The sequence below is a fragment of the Perognathus longimembris genome, chromosome 25, assembly GCF_023159225.1.
Source record: "Perognathus longimembris pacificus isolate PPM17 chromosome 25, ASM2315922v1, whole genome shotgun sequence".
Classification (NCBI taxonomy): Eukaryota; Metazoa; Chordata; class Mammalia; order Rodentia; family Heteromyidae; genus Perognathus; species Perognathus longimembris.
The window spans coordinates 19,430,317-19,449,039 of record NC_063185.1 but is presented as its reverse complement, the minus strand read 5'-3'; the positions used below and the strand labels follow the sequence as shown (position 1 = coordinate 19,449,039).

The 18,723-nt window shown below is 43.4% G+C and overlaps 1 protein-coding gene and 1 non-coding gene across 2 annotated transcripts; one reads left to right on the top strand and one right to left on the bottom strand.

Annotated features, from left to right (window-relative positions):
* Nucleotides 1-5,124: 5,124 nt before the first annotated feature.
* Ublcp1 (ubiquitin like domain containing CTD phosphatase 1) lies at nucleotides 5,125-18,546 on the bottom strand. The gene is made up of 11 exons (XM_048334140.1): nucleotides 18,443-18,546; nucleotides 16,716-16,914; nucleotides 15,865-15,956; nucleotides 15,387-15,472; nucleotides 15,189-15,304; nucleotides 13,350-13,448; nucleotides 11,160-11,197; nucleotides 10,599-10,697; nucleotides 8,720-8,836; nucleotides 7,337-7,464; nucleotides 5,125-6,182 (listed from the first exon to the last, which is right to left on the bottom strand). Exons 2-11 carry the CDS (start codon nucleotides 16,867-16,869, stop codon nucleotides 6,155-6,157), a joined length of 957 nt encoding a protein of 318 aa, XP_048190097.1. The 5' UTR covers nucleotides 16,870-16,914; nucleotides 18,443-18,546; the 3' UTR covers nucleotides 5,125-6,154.
* Nucleotides 11,827-11,930, top strand: LOC125342251. The gene has a single exon (XR_007209188.1). It is a non-coding gene; the product is annotated as a U6 spliceosomal RNA (small nuclear RNA).
* Nucleotides 18,547-18,723: the final 177 nt, after the last annotated feature.

Sequence of the window (18,723 nt, the reverse complement as noted above, 5' to 3'; positions counted from 1 at the left end):
CCCTCCTCCCCGGGGGCGCCGGGCCCTCCTCCCCGGGGGCGCCGGGCCCTCCTCCCCGGGAGCGCCGGGCCCTCCTCCCCCGGAGCGCCGGGCCCTCCTCCCCAGACGGACTCCGATGATGATTACGATCTGCAGACCCGGCAGCCGCCACCTAGAGAAGGGGGGGGGGGGGGGCTCCTGTCCTCGGACGTGCACTCGGGGACAGCCGAGGGGACGGACGGACGGGAAGCCCAACCACCGGCCAGGCAGGGCCGAGGCTGCGGGGCGGCGGGGCGGCGGCCCAAACCCGGGGGACCTCGGACCGCCGATGGTGTGGATGGCAAAGAATAAGTCCTTACGGCATCGTCTCCTATCAGCCTGTTGTATTCGTGATGTTATTTTATCGACGACCTCCGTCTTAGCATACTCGTTCTATTATTTTCTGGTATATTTCATGATCCTTTAGACTGGTTTTTTGTTTTGTTTTGTTTTCTTTTTGCCAGTCCTGGGCCTTGGACTCAGGGCCTGAGCACTGTCCCTGGCTTCTTTTTGCTCAAGGCTAGCACTCTGCCACCTGAGCCACAGCGCCACTTCTGGCCATTTTCTATATATGTGGTGCTGGGGAATCGAACCCTGGGCTTCATGTATACGAGGCAAGCGCTCTTGCCACTAGGCCATATTCCCAGCCCCATCAATTTTTTTTTTATAAACCACAGATTCAAGCTTGTGACGTGGCCCCATGCCAGCCGTCAGGTGCTGAGGCAGGATGAATGTCAGTTCCAAGCCAGTCAGGGCTACATAATAACACCTATTTTTCTTTTTTGTAAGCAGAAGGCAGATGGTACTTTGTATGTATGTATGTGAGCTCAGGGCCATACACTCTTGCTTGGCTTTTTTCGTGTGTGTGTGTGTGTGTGTGCTGATATTGGGGCCTGAACTCAGGGCCTGAGCTTTTTCCACTCAAGGCTAGTGTTCTACCACTTGAGCCACAGCTCCACTTCCAGATCTTTACTGGTTACTGGAGATAGGAGTCCCATGGCCTCCTGCTTGGTGTGGCTTTGAAGACGATCTTCAGATCTCAGCCTCCTGAGTAAGCTAGGATTACAGGCGTGAGTCACCCTCGTCCAGCTTGCTAGAAGTTCTTGCTCACACTGGCGCTTGACCACTTGAGCTACAGCTCCAGTCCAGTTCACAGCAGAAAATACCTTTACACTTAGTATTGAATGTGTCTGCCATCTCCAAAGAGTTGATGTAAAACAACAGAACCCACTGTCAGCTTGGAGGGTTTATCAGATATACTTCCACAGAAACCTCAGATATTGTTAAGATAGCTGACACTTCCCTAGACCTGGAGATGCGTGATAGTGATTACCCACAGATCTTACAATGTACTAATTTGTCCGAATCTTTGATCAACCTGCGAATGCCACGTTCTCCTTATGTTCTAATTACATAGCACTCCCAGCAAGACCTCCAGAGCTGTGCCACAGCAATTCCAAAAGTTAGATCCTTCCATAAGTAGCTAAACCTTACATCTCTATAGACATCTCTTATGCCTCGTTTCCGGCTGAGATGAGTGAGCTTCTGGTGTATGTATAACTTCAGTGGAAATTCATAACCATTTATCCCTTGACGGTGTGGCTCTGTCAGCTTTCTATTGCTGGGACAAAAATGCCTGAGATAAACAACTTGTAGGAAGGGAAGGTTGATTTCGGCTCACACTTTTGGTGGTTCCTGGGTAGGCTCACCTAGATCCATTGCTCCGAGGCCCGTGGCAAGGCAGGACATGGTGCCAGGGGGTCGGGGGAGGGGAGGGCATCATCCTGGGTGGGAGGAGGGGGAATGGCATACAGCAGGGCAAAGCTGTGACCTCAGGCATCCAGGAAACAGAGAGAGAACTCAATTTTCTAACAAAAGCCTCTGTCCTCGAACCCACAAAGCAATGTGTAAAGCCATAAATGAATTACGATCAGACCCCTCCAAAGGCTCCCTCTGACTTCCTCGGGACCTGGGGAATCAAGCCTTCAAGACAGGAACTTTGGACAGCCAACCATATGAGAAAGTATCGTCACCAGCACAGCAATAGACAAAGGCCTGATATCCGTCATCTACAGAGAACTCAGAAAACTAAGCCCCTCCAAGCCCAGTAAACCAATTAGGAAATGGGCAAAGGAGCTAAAGAGAGACTTCACAGGAGAAGAGATAAAAAATGGCAAAGAAACACATGAGGAAATGTTCAACATCCCTGGCAGTAAAGGAAATGCAAATAAAAACAACCCTGAGATACCACCTCACTCCAGTTAGAATGGCCTATACTCTGAACTCAGGCAACAACAAATGCTGGAGGGGGTGCGGGGAGAGAGGAACCCTTCTCCATTGTTGGTGGGAGTGCAAATTAGTACAACCACTTTGGAGAACAGTATGGAGGTTCCTCAAAAAGCTCAACATAGACCTACCCTATGACCCAGCCATACCACTCCTAGGCATCTATCCTGAACAGGTCCCAAGATATCAAAAAGACATCTGCACATCCATGTTTACCGCTGCACAATTCACAATAGCCAAAATATGGAAACAACCCAGATGCCCCTCCACAGATGAATGGATCCAAAAAGTGTGGTAACTATACACAATGGAATACTACATAGCGATTAGAAATGATAAAATATTGGTATTCGCAGGGAAATGGTCAGAACTTGACCAAGTAATGTTGAGTGAGACAAGCCTAGAACACAGAGAACAAAGGGGCATGATCTCCTTGATATATGATTGTTAAGGTGGGTGGGGGGAGACAGTAGAGACCAGGTCTGTGAAACCAAAAACTTCTTTTCAAATGGTATTTCCACAGGCTTGAGTCAGCGACCTTACATTATGTATCTAAAACCAAACAACTACTAAACATAAAAAGGCCTAGAAGAATAGACCTCTCAGTGGATCACAATAGCTCAACAGCTATGTACATATGATCATATATGACTAGGATAAGCAAAAACAACTCCAAGAGAAGGACACAGGAGGACTCTATTGTTAACGTTACATTTAAAGTTCTAGGTGAATCTCCTTTGGTATACGCTACGTGTTTATTGTATATGATTTTGGTACACTGGGTACTGTATATATGCCTACCTGATCTAGGGATGGGAAAGTAAAACAAGGGTGTAAGATATCACAAGAAATGTACTCACTGCCTTATTATGTAACTGTACCATTTTTGCACAACACCTTGTCAACAAAATTTAATTAATAAAAAATTTTAAAAATACACACACAAAAAGACAGGAACTTTGGGAACACTTACACATGACTGTAGTTTATCACAATGCTTAACAAGCATTTGTCATTTGAAATCCAAGCAACGGCCTGACTTTGTGCGGCTCCTCCTCCTCTGTGCATAAGCTGTAGTCCCCACCCCTAAAGGCAGCCATTTTACTTCCCATGAAGGAACATATTCTGTGACTATCATGTTTATTCTTTCCCCATGACACGGAACAGTTGCTATAGGTCTCATCAGTCATGAATGTTACCACAAGTACGCAGGGCTCCCAGACCTCAAAACGACCTCTGGATCAGAGGTAATGATGAGCTGTGTTTTTCCAGGTAAACATGTATTCGATGCTAATTGTTTTACTGTTTGGTGTTACAGCTGGCTTTGCGGAGTATCCATCCCCTTTGATGTGCTACTGGCAGGTTCTGTTGGCTACGCCGCGTGCCATCCCATCCATTTGCCCGTAGATAATTTCCCACCGGTAGATTAATCTGCAGAAGACACACTAAAACTCCCAGGCGGCATGGTCCAGCGAGCCAGCAAGGGACCAACCATGGCAATGCTCTCCCAGAGCCAGTGGCTTCATCCTGGGCATTGGCCCATCAGCTTCGCTTTCGGCGCCACCTAGTGGCAGGAAATGATCTTTGGAAAATCCTTTGCTTCCTAGGGGGTTTTGCTAAACTTTGTATTTTAGCTTATACTGAGTTGGAAAACAACTGCTCTTTCTTGACCTATGACAGGAGCTTATTTTTCAGTGTTTAGTTTACACTTTAATGGGTTCCACTCCTTCTGTACTTACTGAGGAATAATGAAGTATCTTTTTATTTACTTTTTGTTAGCACTCTACCACCTAAGTTGTACAGTGGCCACTTCCAGTTTTCTGATGGTTAACGAGATAAAAGTCTCACTCACTTCCCTACCCGGTCTGGCTTCAAACTATGATCTTTAGATCTCGGTCTCTTGAGTAGCTAGGATTACAGGTGTAAGCCGCTAGTGCCCAGCTACAAAGGTAGGCTTTTTTATGTTGGGAAATAAACTGGGGAAATGTACTCATGAAATTAGTACTCTAGAAATATTTTGGCCTTAAATATTTAAATGTAGCCCCACAATTAAGAAACACATATTTAATCCAATCATTTAAATTACATTCTACACAATGTACATCTATCTTTGGAACCTGTCACACATAAATTAGTATATACTTCTGAAAACGAGGTACTGAAGTCATTTAACCTATCTAATTAGCTAGGAAACCCAATTCTGAATGTATAGTGATATGCTCTACACACACACACACACACACACACACACACACACACACAGTTATTTTTGTGAGATAGGGTCTCACTACGTAGTCCAGACTGGCTTCTAACCCCTGATCTTCCTGCCTCTGCCTCCCAGATGCTTAAAGGTGTAGTGGCTGCTTACATGGGAAGGCTAGGGGTGACATGGGTTTGAACTCAGGGCCTCAGACTTGCTAGGCAAGTAAGTGCTCTACCACTTGAGCCACGCCCCAGCCCTTCTTGTTCCCGTTATTTTTGACAGGGCTTTTTTTTTTTTTTTTTTTTTTTTGCCTGGGGCTGCCTGGACTGTGATGCTATTTTTGCTTCCTATCATAGCTAGGATGACAGATGTGAACCACCATGCCCAGCTGTTGGCTGAGATGGGAATTTTGAAAGCTTGTCCAGGCTGACCTTGAACTGAGATGTTCCTGACCATCTCCTGATGAGCTAGGATTTAGAGGTAGGTGTGAATCACTGGTACCTGGATTCATAACTGATTTTTTTTTTTTTGAAGGTTCTTGAGTAAACCTAATGTCTGTTTTGTGACAACGAAGAGGTACAGATGTATTCAAGGTAATAGAGGACAGATAACCAATGTTTTATGAAAAGATATTTATTATTTACACCACTGAAATAGTCCCATAAGAACAATATACACCATATTTATTTAAAAGGATTAATTCCTTTCAAATACAGAAACTGTAGAAAGCAATACTGTCAACACAAAACAGTGGTCACATTATATATCTGCAGGCTTAAGCATTGCAAATAACATATATATTTAATCTTGTGGCTAGGTACGTTCACTGAAATGGTGTTAGCACTTAAGACAAGATAGAGCAGGAAGAGGACAAAACTGTGTTCATGCTTTTTAGGACGGAATTGGTGACCTGTGCCACCTTCGTTGATGACAATGGCCTCAGGCAGTGCGTCTACTCAGCCACCAAAGACAAACGCGTGCTTGGGCCTTCGCTGTGTTCTTCAGTCTCGTCTTCTATTCCTCTACCACAGAGTTGTATCACGATTTAAGAACACTGACAAGAATAAAGACCAGGCTGAGACAGCTCAGAATTCAGAGATGAACAAGCAAACTCCAGAAAAGAGGCTCTGCCTATGACAAAGGAATACAAATTTTTGGTAATTTTAAGGTTAACAAACTAGTTATTTAACTTTTTTCCCCCCTTAAGGAGGAACGCACTAGTTCCCAGACAGGTTATCAGATCTCGGCAGCTGATAAAGTGAGACAAAAAAAAAACAGAAGATAGGACTTGTTTCCAAAGTTGCCAAACGATGCTGTTGAGTACTCGATTCTCTCCCATTTTCCTTTTCTACTTTTTATTTCCTTTTTTAGGGGGGAGAGGGGCAAGGTGGAAAAACACCTCAATAAATGTTGGAGAAAATACCATTTTTCAAGAGTAACAGTATAGTCATAGAAGGGGAAACATTTTTCTTAGCATATTGCTATGATCTTCAAAAAATATAAAATTAAATTTACAAAAAATTGGAAGACCAAAGATAAGCAGTCTGGCATTTGCTTCCGTGTCCAGCACTATCATTATAATTTCTAGCAGAAAAGCAAAAGTTCATGGAGCTCAGTATCTTCACTAACTGCCAGCGAAACTTGTAACTACTGTCCTTGCTTCTTTGACAGATACCTGTGAAAAATAAAACACACACATCAAAGCTCTATCATGCTAAAGGCATGCAGTCTAAGTCTGCTCGTAAAGGTTAGCACTGTGACAGAAGCAGAAATTAGCCACTGTGGACTGCCTTTGTGCCCTTACAACAGTGTATCCCCTCCTAACAGGTCTGGGCAGAGTTCCTGCTAGAACTGGTATGTCACAGGCCAGAGTGGAGCAGTGTGCCGAGTTCACAGAAAGTGACAGATTCACTAAAAGCTCCAGAGGTACACTCTTAACTACGAGGCCACTCTGTCTTCTTCCAATGTGAAGTTACTGCACACGGTTAACTTTTTAGGAACTCAAGCCCCATTAAAGATTCTGTTTTTCTTGCATAAATATAGTGGCTGAAGAGATGCTGATAGACTCTGATGAGAGAGTAAAAGATGCAGTGTTATAGACCACCGCCCTGTGTCTCCCAGTGAACTCTGATTAGCAGCAAGTGGGAGCAGCAGAGTTCTCAACATTCAGGGAAGGTGGATGAGTTTGGACTGCAGCTCTGTGGCAGTGTGCTGAATCCCAACACCTGCTTTGTCTTTTTTTTTCTTCTGGCCAGTCCTGGGCCTTGGACTCAGGGCCTGAGCACTGTCCCTGGCTTATTCTTGCTCAAGGCTAGCACTCTGCCACTTGAGCCACAGCGCCACTTCTGGCCATTTTCTATATATGTGGTGCTGGGGAATCGAACCCAGGGCCTCATGTATACAAGGCAAGCACTCTTGCCACTAGGCCATATCCCCAGCCCCCTGCTTTGTCTTAATAAGGTCATAAAGCCCTAATAGAAAAGCTATGTGTCATCAGCCCAGCAGTGACACTTGCAGTCCCAGGGATTCAGGAGGCGAAGGAGGAGGGGCTTGGTCTGTGGCCCCAAGCAAAAACACAAGATCTGAAACCAACCTGAACCCAATGAAAGCAAAGCAAGCTGGAGGCATGGCTCCAATGCAACAGAAACTTTGAGTTCGATCCCAATTCCACCAATAAATGGAAACAGGGAAGAGCTTGAGGAATGTCACTAGAAAATATTTTATAATTCATTCATTTTAAATAAATATAAAGGATCATATACATTCTGGGGTTGCAAGTTTTTTGTACTCATTGGTATATGAGTCTAAGAATAAGCAAATGGCACTTACCTTTCCCAATATTTGTGATTTAGCTCCAAAAAGTCATCTAATTTTGCAATTTCCTTGAGGTACTGAGTTAATTTTAAAAGTTCTTTGTCTTTATCTCTATTTAGATGTGCTTTCATAAAAGGTCTTATCTATTAGGAAGAAAACAAAAGTTTACATTGTGGCCAAGGAAAGCTCCTAAAGGTTATACTGTCCTGTTGACTAGAGTTACTGGGTCTACAGTACCACCAAGGGCATCGATGATAAAAATTACTGTGAAACTAGGTTCAGAAAGCAGAAAGCCATGTGTAGAGAGCATGGATGATCAAGAATTCTTGCACCTCCTGCTGTCTGAAGCTGCCCCTGGCATACAGCTGGGGGAGGGGGGGCGGTCTTGCGTGGAACAGTGTTTACCCTGGCTTCTTACTGCTGAGTCTCACACCATTTCATTCATTCATGTCAAGTCAACCCAAAACACAGTGTTCAGGACTTTACCATTAGCTCTATTAGCCAAATTGTCTTGTGTCATTGTTTTCTTAGGGAGATAATAAAAATGAGGTTTGCAGAACTGCTGAAATCCCTTCATCATGTCTGTGGGTGCAGGAACAGAAACCATTTTTGTTTTTGTTTTGCCAGTCCTGGGGCTTGAACTCAGGGCCTGAGCACTGTCCCTAGCTTCTTTTTGCTCAAGGCTAGCACTCTACCACTAGCACTCTACAGCACTATCTCTGGCCTTTTCTGTATATGTGGTACTGAGGAATTGAACCCAGGGCTTCATGTATACGAGGCAAGCACTCTACCACTAGGCCCTATTCCCAGCCCCAGAAACTGTTTTCTTTAGGGTAACGGGTCCACTTCTCCCCCAAGGCCACAGTTCTTGTATTTGTGGCACTTCAGGATGTAGGTTAGCATTATGTCCCTTAAACTATTCTCACTGGAGACCAAAGCAGGAGTCTGCGAGGAAGCCTTCAGGAGTGTACTTTCGGCAAGTCTCTCTTCCTTGTCTCGTACTACCAAGTTCAGGACTAAGAATAAAGCTCACAGTCCTGGGATTCCCGCTCACATTAGTACACAATACAGAGATCGATTTCATGTTCATACTGTGATCAGGTAAGCAAGCATGGCTGGATGCCAGACAACTTCTGAAGTTTCAAAGTTTAGTTCCTGATTTTATGCTGCTACCAGGACTACCTGTGCCGATTGTGTGTCGATAGGATTTCATGCCCACATGCTAAGACCATCAATGACCAGGAACCAGGTCACTAAGTGTCTGTCCAAATCCTGTCCCTAACCAGCTACGCACACGACCTTGAGCCAGTCGTGAACTTTCTCACCCTCAGACCCTTGCTGAGGTTAAGAAAGCAGACAAGGTGACTGATTCACAAACATAGCACATTTATGTCTTACCTTTAGTCCATTCTGGGGATTCATTAGAAAATTCCTTCCTATGTCATCAAACATAATGGTGTTTTTTTTGCTGTAGTACTCAGAAAACTTTCCCCATATAACACCGAGAGGCTTTACCTGAGAATGAAAGTTCAGACTGCATTCAGAGTTCATCAGTAGTTACTCTTCCTTAAAAGCAGAGCACTGCAGAACATCCTGCAGACAATGCGGCTCCTTCCTCCTGTAACACGTAACATGCCCACGACAGCCTACACATTTCTCTCCTCCTTTCTCTTTGTTTTGATGCTGGTCCTGGGGCTTAACCTCTGGGCCTGGGTGTTGTCCCTCAGCTTCTTTGCTCAAGGCTAGTCCTCTACCACTTGAGGCACAGCTCACACCTGGCTTTCTCATGGTTAACCAGAGATAAGCGTCACAGACTTTCCTGACGGGGCTGGCTTCAAATCACCATCCTCAAGTCTCAGCCCCCTGAGTAGTGAGGATGACAGGTGTGAGCCAGCAGTGCCCGGCACCCATGGTATCAGGAAACCACATGAGATTAAATGGCAATAGATACTGTCAAGGGCTGTGCTTAAAAATGTTTATTCTTCTATAATTTAGTAAGAAAACTGCTTTTTCCTGTTTAGTGTCCTACTACTACTAAAGAATGTCAGACACAATAAGCCAGTTTCTTTTTGTCTTGTGTTGGTCCCGGGGCTTATGAACCTGCTCAGGGCCTGGGCACTGGCCCTGGGCTTCTGTGCTCAAGGCTCTACCACTGAGCCATGGCGCCACTTTGGCACCTTGGTGGTTACACGGAGGTGAGAGTCTCAAGAGCTTTCTTGCCTGGCTCAAGCTTCAAACTTCAGATCTCGGCCTTCTGAGTTGCTAAGATTACAGGCACAAGCCACCAGTGCCTGGCCCCTAAAATACTTTATAATGTTAAGATTTGGGCCATTTCTTATTATATATCATAGTTTAGTAAGTAATAAATGATCTTTTCCTCCCGACGCATGCAGCATTTCTTTTATTAGAGAAGTTCCAGGCACGTAAGTCCTCTGGCTGATGAGTGGGATGATTTTAGTGCTGGCTCACCTAAGCTGCTCTTACATCCTACGTTCTTCTTAATTCCTATTAGCCCGAGGGCTTTCGAAGGCATGGACTGTTCTTCACTCAGCTCCCATTACAAACGGTCCATCCCAGGGCCTGTAGACAGCTGGTGCTCAACAGGTGAGGAGTTATTTGTTGAGTGAAAAGCCCTATCTGGGCACGGTTCGCAACCCTAGCTACTTCAGTGGTGGAGGAGAATCATGAATTTGAGGCCAGACTGGGGAAAGCTAACAAGTCGATATCTCAGAAACAAAATGCAAAGGAAGGACTAGGAGCATGGTTCAAGTAGTAGAGCTGCTTGCACCGCAAGTACGAGGCCCTAGATTTGATCCCCAGTACTGAAAACAAAACAAACCTTCAGTTTTTTAGCTCAGTGCTCTTCCCTACTGGCTCCTGCTGGAATGGATGTTACAGACCCATCACGCCATTGGTGATGAGTGATACACAATGGAGCAACGCACCCGTTTTCAGTGCCAGTTTCATCTAGGGTACGGTATCTTCCTCAACGTTCAGCTTTTTTCTCACCTGCTTGTCTAACTCCGCTTTCCTGTCTGCCATCATCACAGGACAATTATCCAAAGCCACAACTTCCTGCTCTGAGGTCCTTAATTGTTACCATTAAAGTTCCAACCCTTCCACCTTAAATACATTCTTTTCTGTGTGAAGATTTAGCTGCCACTTTACTACCCACTCAGATGGATTTGTCGTTTGCTTGCTGTAGTTTTCTCTCTGGGTATAAATTCGCACAGTACACTCAAAAATAAACCCATCCTGAAAAAGTAGGAGCTCTTACATCTATCAGGCCTCTCCTTGGAGTGTGCACTGTTATCATAGCCGCACTGTCCAACATGAAGGTAATCTTGTAATTTGCGTTTGTACTCACTCCCAGCTCCTATCAACACAAACGTTCACAGTGTTAAACTATAATAAGGTGAGGTGGGACATTCTGGGCTTTCCGAATATTCCAACATCAGGTTCCCTGAGACATTAGCTGTCTACACCAGTGGCACTGTTTCGAAACAACTAGTCAGGATGTTAGTTTTCATTCAGCTAAATCTGTGTGTAAAACAGAATCAAGTTACTTCCCGACTGTCCAGTTCAGAAAAGCATCACCGCCTGAGGACAGCACAGCACTGCACATAGCAGAGAAAGTATCGTGCAACAGAGTGAAGAAGCAGGGGGAGCCGACCTTCCCCACAGAAATGGCTTGCACACTCAGGAAATCCACCTTCCCACAGACTTTACCTACTCCTAACACCGGCACTTACTTATCTACTCAATGTCCTCCAGGAAGAATGATAGGAACTCAGAATTATAACATGACAAATGCAATTTCAAAACATTTTATACTTACTTTCATTTTAGCTTCAATCCACTTCATATTTGTTGCAGCTAAAACATGAGGAATAACACAATACATATGAAAAGTGTGAATTCCTTCTGAGTAAGCTTCCCAACCAAGACTGAAAGTTTCAATGCATCACAAATAGAACCCTACCATATTTCTGCAATTTTCTTTCAAATACTTATTAAAAATCTTACTTTAGTGTGTCTTCTGAAAAGAACTAAATAAGTGTATCTCTAAGACACAGATAACCAATGCTCAAAAGAACTGGATATTAGGAAATTTATATAACAAGATACAACTCTTTTAAAACCACCCCAGCCAGTTATCTCTATAAATCCCAAACTTGGAAGTTAGGGCTGCCTGGGTCCCACAATCCTAAACGCAGGCTGTGCACAGGCACCTATGAGCATAGTACATTATAGCTCAGCAGTTCCTACTGGAGATCTGAACTCTATTCAGCCTCAGCAAACTCAATTTCATTAAGTCTAGCAGCTCGCAACAAAGACATCGAGACAAATTCATAAAGTATACCTATACTATACCTTTGTTCACTGACAGACATTAACCAGTTTTGGGAGTGCTGACATTAAAATTTGACCCACATTTTATTTTCTTGGTTCCAGGTTACTGGACTAAATTAAACAGATGTTAATAGGTATAAAAACAGGGTCCGGTGCTTGCTTCGGCAGCACATATACCAAGGTTGAAATGATGCAGAGATTAGCATGGCCCCTGTGCAAGGATGACATGCAAATTCATGAAGTGTTCCATATTAAAAAAAACAACAACAACAAAAAACCTCAGGGCCTGGAGGGAGTAGCTCAGTAGTATTTGTAACTATGCACAAGGCCCTGGGTTTGAGCCTCAGCACAACAAAAATACAATTTTTTTTTTTTTTTGGCCAGTCCTGGGCCTTGGACTCAGGGCCTAAGCACTGTCCCTGGCTTCTTCCCGCTCAAGGCTAGCACTCTGCCACTTGAGCCACAGCGCCGCTTCTGGCCGTTTTCTGTATATGTGGTGCTGGGGAATCGAACCTAGGGCCTCGGGTATACCGAGGCAGGCACTCTTGCCACTAGGCTATATCCCCAGCCCCAAAAATACAATTTTTAAAAAAAACTAAAAAGACTGTGTACACCCATACACAAACATGCACTTACCAGTTTGTGAATTTATAGGGACATAGGTATGGTCCCAAAATTAAAAAGAAAAACCTTCAAAGAGCAAAAGAATCATCTTACATTGAACTAAATTTTAGACGGTAATATCTATAATAAGTAATAATCCCGAAAATGAAATCGGTTAAAAATTTAGTACCTGTTTTGTGTCTAATTCCTGGATAAGAAACAGACTATAGCTATTGGACTTGGTCATTAAGTAACTATTATGTTAGACATGGTGCTGATTGCTATACCAATGTTTCCATTCTTACAATCAGCCTTTAATATATGTTTAGTTATCACCAGAGACTCAGACAGACTTTCTTCTCATCTGTTATCTCAGAACTGAGTTGCTGAAAAACAAATTTGCTCAACAGGAAGGGCTCTTCCCCTATATTACTAACCAGAAAATTATTGTACTTTAATCATGCTTTTAATCTTAACAGGTACTTGTTACTGAACAATGTAAAGTATAAAGCAAAGTACAAAGGAGTTTTATAGATTGCAATCAGCAGTTCGGCTTCTTATCTAAGTCCTATTACAATTAAACATAATACCTTTAATGGATGGGATTTTACTTAATCCACAATGATGGTAAATTTCTTTTTTCTTATGACATAGCCAAGAAGTGTTTGCAAGGTGGGATTTAGATTATGCACTGCTTCATTTTGTAAGCAAGTTTTAGAAAAATAATGTCACTGAACCAAATGCCGCCCTTAATGATGCAGTAACATCCCGAAGCATAAAGGACTCCACAGTAAACATCAGCAAGGAAATTTCTAGTCAAAGTAGGGATGAAAGCCACTTTTACTCAGATATCACAATCTATTCTTGTCCTATACTTAACTGTCTTAGTGTTATTTGGCAAATCTATGTATAAGATTATATTGTGATATAAAGAAATTAAACATGCTGTTAAAAATTTTGTTAAAAATATAAAAAATTTCTAATTTAAACACAGGTCTTTTAAAGTTATGTATAAGTATACAAGAAACAATCTTATTCCCATGGAAATCTAACATAAAGAAAAAAAGCTTACACCAAATAACAATGTCATAATCTTCATAAGCAGATGTTAGAAATTCATGAAGATAAGGCCTCATTAATTCTACCCCAGTCTCTGCACAAGACCTATGATCTAAAAGAAAATTGAACACAAATGATTATATATTAGTTTATCATGGACAAATATAGCAATGAAATTATTATGAAATGTAACATTAATACTCACTTGCAACCTTCTCGACTGAATTACATGGGCCAACAAAGAAATGTTTCGCAAAATACAATATCCTTGAAATCTAATTTTAATGAATGAATTTTGCTCAGGGGGCAAAGAACATTAGTGAGAATCCGGGCGTACATGTTCTCTCAGGAGGCTGAGATCTGAGGACTGCAGTTTGAAAACAGCCCAGGCAGAAAAGTCCCTGTGAGATTCTTACCTCCAATTAACCAGTCAAAAACTGGAAGTGGAGTTGTGCCTCAAAGCAGTAGAGTGCTAGCCTTTAGCAAAAGAGCTCAGGGACAGTGTGCAAGCTCGAGTTCAAGCCCCACAACTGACCAAAAAAAAAAAAAAAGCTGAAGGTTTTTTCCTCTAGTTTTAGATGTTTAGATTTTGTGAAGTGAAAAATAAACAAGACCCCAAATACATATTTAGATATAATTACATCACACTAAAATGACTGGCCCCATAACTCATTAAACCTTAAAAGTTAGTATACATTAAATTATGTATACATTAAGTATAAGTATACATTAAGTTACAACATGCAGGTGAAATCTAGGATAGAGATAAATTCTAATATCAGTACTAAAGAATGAAATGAGCATCTTCTTCTTGAAGTGACATACTAAATATTTTACTCAAGACTTCAACCAACATAAGTAAACAGGAAAAAAGAATAAGATATCAAAATATTATTTTTAAAAATTCCTCTTAAAAATTTAAGTATTTTTTAGTGCTTAAAAAAAAAAATCAGAATTAAGCTGGGCACTGATGGCTCACACTTGTAATCCTAGCTATACTCTCAGGAGCGTGAGACATGAGGATTACAGTTTGAAGCCAACCCAGGTAGCAAAGTCTGTGGAACACTTATCTCTAATTAATTAATCAAAAAGCCAGAGGTGGGCTGGAAATATGGCCTAGTGGCAAGAGAGCTTGCCTCATATACATGAAGCCCTGGGTTCAATTCTCCAGCACCATATATCTAGAAAACGGCCAGAAGAGGCGCTGTGGCTCAAGTGGCAGAGTGCTAGCCTTGAGCAAAAAGGAAGCCAGGGACAGTGCTCAGGCCCTGAGTCCAAGCCCCAGGACTGGCCAAAAAAAAAGCCAGAGGTAGGGCGTGTGGTTCAAGTGGCAGAGCACAAGCCTTGGGCAAAAAGCTCAGGGACAGTGCTGAGGTCAGCCTCAAGACTGGAACAACAACAACAAAAATCAGGATTAGTATCATTACATTACGACGCATCCACAAAGCAGAATAAGCTATGGCCAAAAACTGTGTGTGTGTGTGTGTGTGTGTGTGTGTGTGTGTGTGTGTGTGTGTGTGTGTGTGTGTGTGTGTGTGTGTAGGTGGGCACAAAGAGAGACAAAGAGAGAAATATCCAATAATATTTAATGCCTGAGATTAGGTTTAATCTATCATTAAGTCAAATAAAATAGGAGAAACAAACTCATATTAAAGAGTGGTCATCTTTGGGCCTTAAAATAACAGATGACTTCTTTTACTTATTTGTATTTCCTACAATGAATGATTTACGTTGTAATAATAAAAGAAGCTTTTCAAATATTTCCTGTCAACCGTGAACTAGTTGAAGAAAAAAAAAAGGAAAACAATTTGCTGTAGGTGACAGAAGATGAAAACACCACTAACTGACTTACCAAATAATGTATAATCAACATCTAGCACTAAAAGCTTTTTTCCTTCCCTTGGAGGATTCAGTATTTCCACTTTGTACTCTTTGACTCTGCGAGAAATTTTCAGTAGGTTTTCTTCTCTAAAACAAAACAAAACAAAATTCAGAGGAAACGCCCACTTTGCCTCACATGAAAATTGCTTCTCAAGTGAAATGCACTTACCTGTTTTCTACTTCAACTACTTCGTCTTCAATATCAAAGTCATTGACCACATCATCATTGTCAGGAGGTGGACCTAAGACATCTTCCTAATGAGATGGAAAGAGATTTTGTTTTATCACACAATCTTTCACGCAGCAAACACATGCATAGCATAAATATCAAATGAGGTGCAACTGGAGTTAAGGAGTCTTTCTAACACACATCCTGGGGGAATTGCCATCCTTAATAACTCCATGTGTCCCCTGGTGGATTTACCATGTGAACTTTGACCACTTGGGCTTCTGCTATATTTATAGCTAACTACATACTCAAAAGTTCCCCAGTACTTTCTTCTGGTGAAAATATGTCCATAGTATAGTTCTCATTTTTAATTGACTACCAGGCTAACAGTTTTACCACAATTAAAAGCTATGATACAACAGGATGGTATAAATCATATTTTCATAGGCACAAATGGTAACAAAAGTTAAACATTTACCAAGCTCTCCTCACGAGTTCCCATCATCATGATTTTAGTATTTGGTTTCAGTTTGAGAGCTCCAAGCTTAACATCATTTTCTGCAGGTTTGCCTACAATACAAGCAAATGACTGTTTTCTCACTAAAGTCCAGGAGCTAATTTCACTATTTCATTGTATAAACCCCTAGCATTAAGAGGTTCAGTACAGCTGCCACAGTAGGTTAGGCTTTACTTTTTTTTGTTGTTGTTGTTGTTAAATTGTTACTGCTGAATCAATCATATCAGGGATATTAAGAATGCACTACTAATACAAGGGCTGTTCTCCCCCTTTCTATCTTAGAAGAATGTTTTTATTCAACTAACTAGACAAATTAAATTCAACATGACCACAGCATTTTTCCCAGAAACTTTGAAAAGTGAATGCCTAAAATATGACAGATTTACAATGATATGACAGATAAAAAACCATAAAACCCTCTAGTAAGTTAAGATATGAACCCTGCCAATATATTTTACATGTCATCCTTATTTCTGAAACAGAAGAGGTAGTTTGTGGGGGGAGGCCCTTGCTGTAATGAAAACAACATTGTTAAAATGTCAACATCAGAAAATTAATGACAGTTTCACCTGGGACTTCTCTGTCAACATTTTAATACCCGAGCACCAACTGTCAGAGGAATCAAAAGTAATGTTAACAGTGGTGGTGTTTTCAGGTAAGCTTTCATAGTCTTATGTTTACCCATTCAAGCCACTTCAGGGCTAGCCCTAGCGAAGAAAATTATGAAAAAGAATTACTGGAGCAAAGAGCAAACACAAAAATTCATAAGCACCAATGCAAACAACTCCAAAGTGAGGAGAGCAGCGCGGTACCTTTAACCTTGAGCCCAAGTAACTTTTGGCGTTCCGGCAGCACTCCAGTGAGGGTCTTGAGGAACTGCTTGAGGTCTAGCACAGTATCATCTTCTGAAAGGGTGGTCACCGCATACTCCTGTCCACCCCATTTTACGATGATAGGGAGAGCCATTCTTCAAGCATAGGAGGAGGCAGCCTCTGTTCAGAACAAAAGCACCTAGAAAAGAAAACATAAAGGAATGGACAAGCGAACACTGACACAACAGAGAACAACTCCTGTGAGTTTTACAAGCAGGTGGAACATGAGTTCTAGTTGACAATTTGGTGGTCGAGAAACAGGTGTTTCTCCCTACAGAAGGACGTCCAGAACACTAAAAGTTACCAGGACTCCAAAATCAAAATTACTGCCCTCCCAAGTTTTGGGCTTACAGTTAACTTTTTTCTTAATACTGCATTACATTCCTCCTTGATGTTAAATTAGAAAAGTACAATAATGAGTTGCCTGTACCTCCTCTATGTGGTTGAATTTGTGCTACAGACAAGTTTCTCCATGACAGACCACCCATGTTCATTTAACATTAGAAAGGCAGTGTGGTGCAGTGATTAGGAGCAGACACTAGTCTGATGTCAGGCTCCCTGGGTTCCGACTCTAGCTTTTCCACTTGGTTGACTCTGTTTCCTCATCTGGAAAGCAAGGATGTTCCCTACTTCTTCCCAGGATTGAATGGCCCTAGCTGCATCCTACCATCTCTGATACACGCAAAAGCATGAGGGCCACTGTTCTGGGTTCTTCACTGTGCTGTCTTAAAAACAAACGTGTGCCAGATACACAAGTTCCATGCGCTGATCAACAAAAGCCGCATATAGACCTTATGGAGGACTTGTGTACCACAACGTTCTAAGCAATTTAATTGAATCACCTCCTTTGAGCTTCATTGACTAACAACTACTGTCCTCATCAGACAGACTCAGAAACCTGGAAAAGTTACAATAATTTGTGCAAGGCCTGCGCTACTAAAAAGAAGCAAAAGACTGGACCCCTGTGGCTCATCCTCTTGATAAGGAGGTTGAGATATGAAGATTGAAGCCAGCCCGGGCAGGAAAGTCTGTGAAACTCTTCACTAAAAAAAAGCCAGAAGTAGAACGTGGTTCAAACGGTTAAGAGTGCCAGCTCTGAGTGCAAGAGGCTAAGAGGCAGTTATCCCGGCTCTAAGTTCAAGCCCCAGTACCAGCAACCCTCAGATCCCCCAAAATGTGGCAAAGGCGACAACTGGAAGATACAGCAGCAAAAGGATCAGCTCACTGACCAGGCTGCAGACGACTTTTAAAACAACCCTAGCAAAAGGTCACTGCTAGGTGCCATCGGCTTCTGCCTGGCCGGGCACCTGCCTGGTGGTTGGTGTAGAGGGGTAGAGGGCTGGCTGAACTGACACCGACGTGCAAAGGAGGCAAGCGGGCTGGACGCGCCGGGGGACCGAAGGGATCAGCCCCGCCGGCGGGAGGAGCGAGGTCTGCAAATTCAAAAACAACGTGACGCGCGGGAAGCGCTGCACGGAGGCGAGAAGGCCGCGGCCGCCGTCACCACCCGCGGGCCGGGGCCGGGGGCCCTGGGCGTCGGTCGGGCCGGGACAGTCACGTCCCCCAGGCCGTCGAGGTCCACGCGACGCGGGCCCCACCGTCACGACCCCCGGGCCCCACGTCGCCCCCCCGCGGGCAGCGCATCACCGCCTCTCGCGTCGCCTCACCTGGAGCGCGGCGGAAGCAGCGGCGGCGGCGGCGGCGGCAGCAGCGAACGCAGACACCCGCCGCAGCGGAACCCGAGGCGACCGGAAGTGCGGGGGCGGGGCCGGGGGCCGGAACCGGCTGACGAGCCGGAAGTGGGCGGAGGGAGCCGGAAATGCGCTGAGCCTGCGGCGGCGGCTCCGGTCGTCGCTTCTCATTGGAAGCTAATTCTAGAACGCCGAGGCCGGGGCGACGTGGAAGCCCGACCTTTTACGAGGTTCCGACCGCCGTGCCGAGGCCCATT

Coding starts and splice junctions, on each gene's coding strand:
- Ublcp1 (XM_048334140.1), bottom strand. CDS start 16,869: ATGGCTCTCCCTATCATCGTAAAATGGGGTGGACAGGAGTATGCGGTG. Junction 13,449..15,188: donor TGTTGATTATACATTATTTG/GTAAGTCAGTTA, acceptor ATTTTCTTTTAG/ATCATAGGTCTTGTGCAGAG. Junction 11,198..13,349: donor TTATGACATTGTTATTTGGT/GTAAGCTTTTTT, acceptor CTCATGTTTTAG/CTGCAACAAATATGAAGTGG.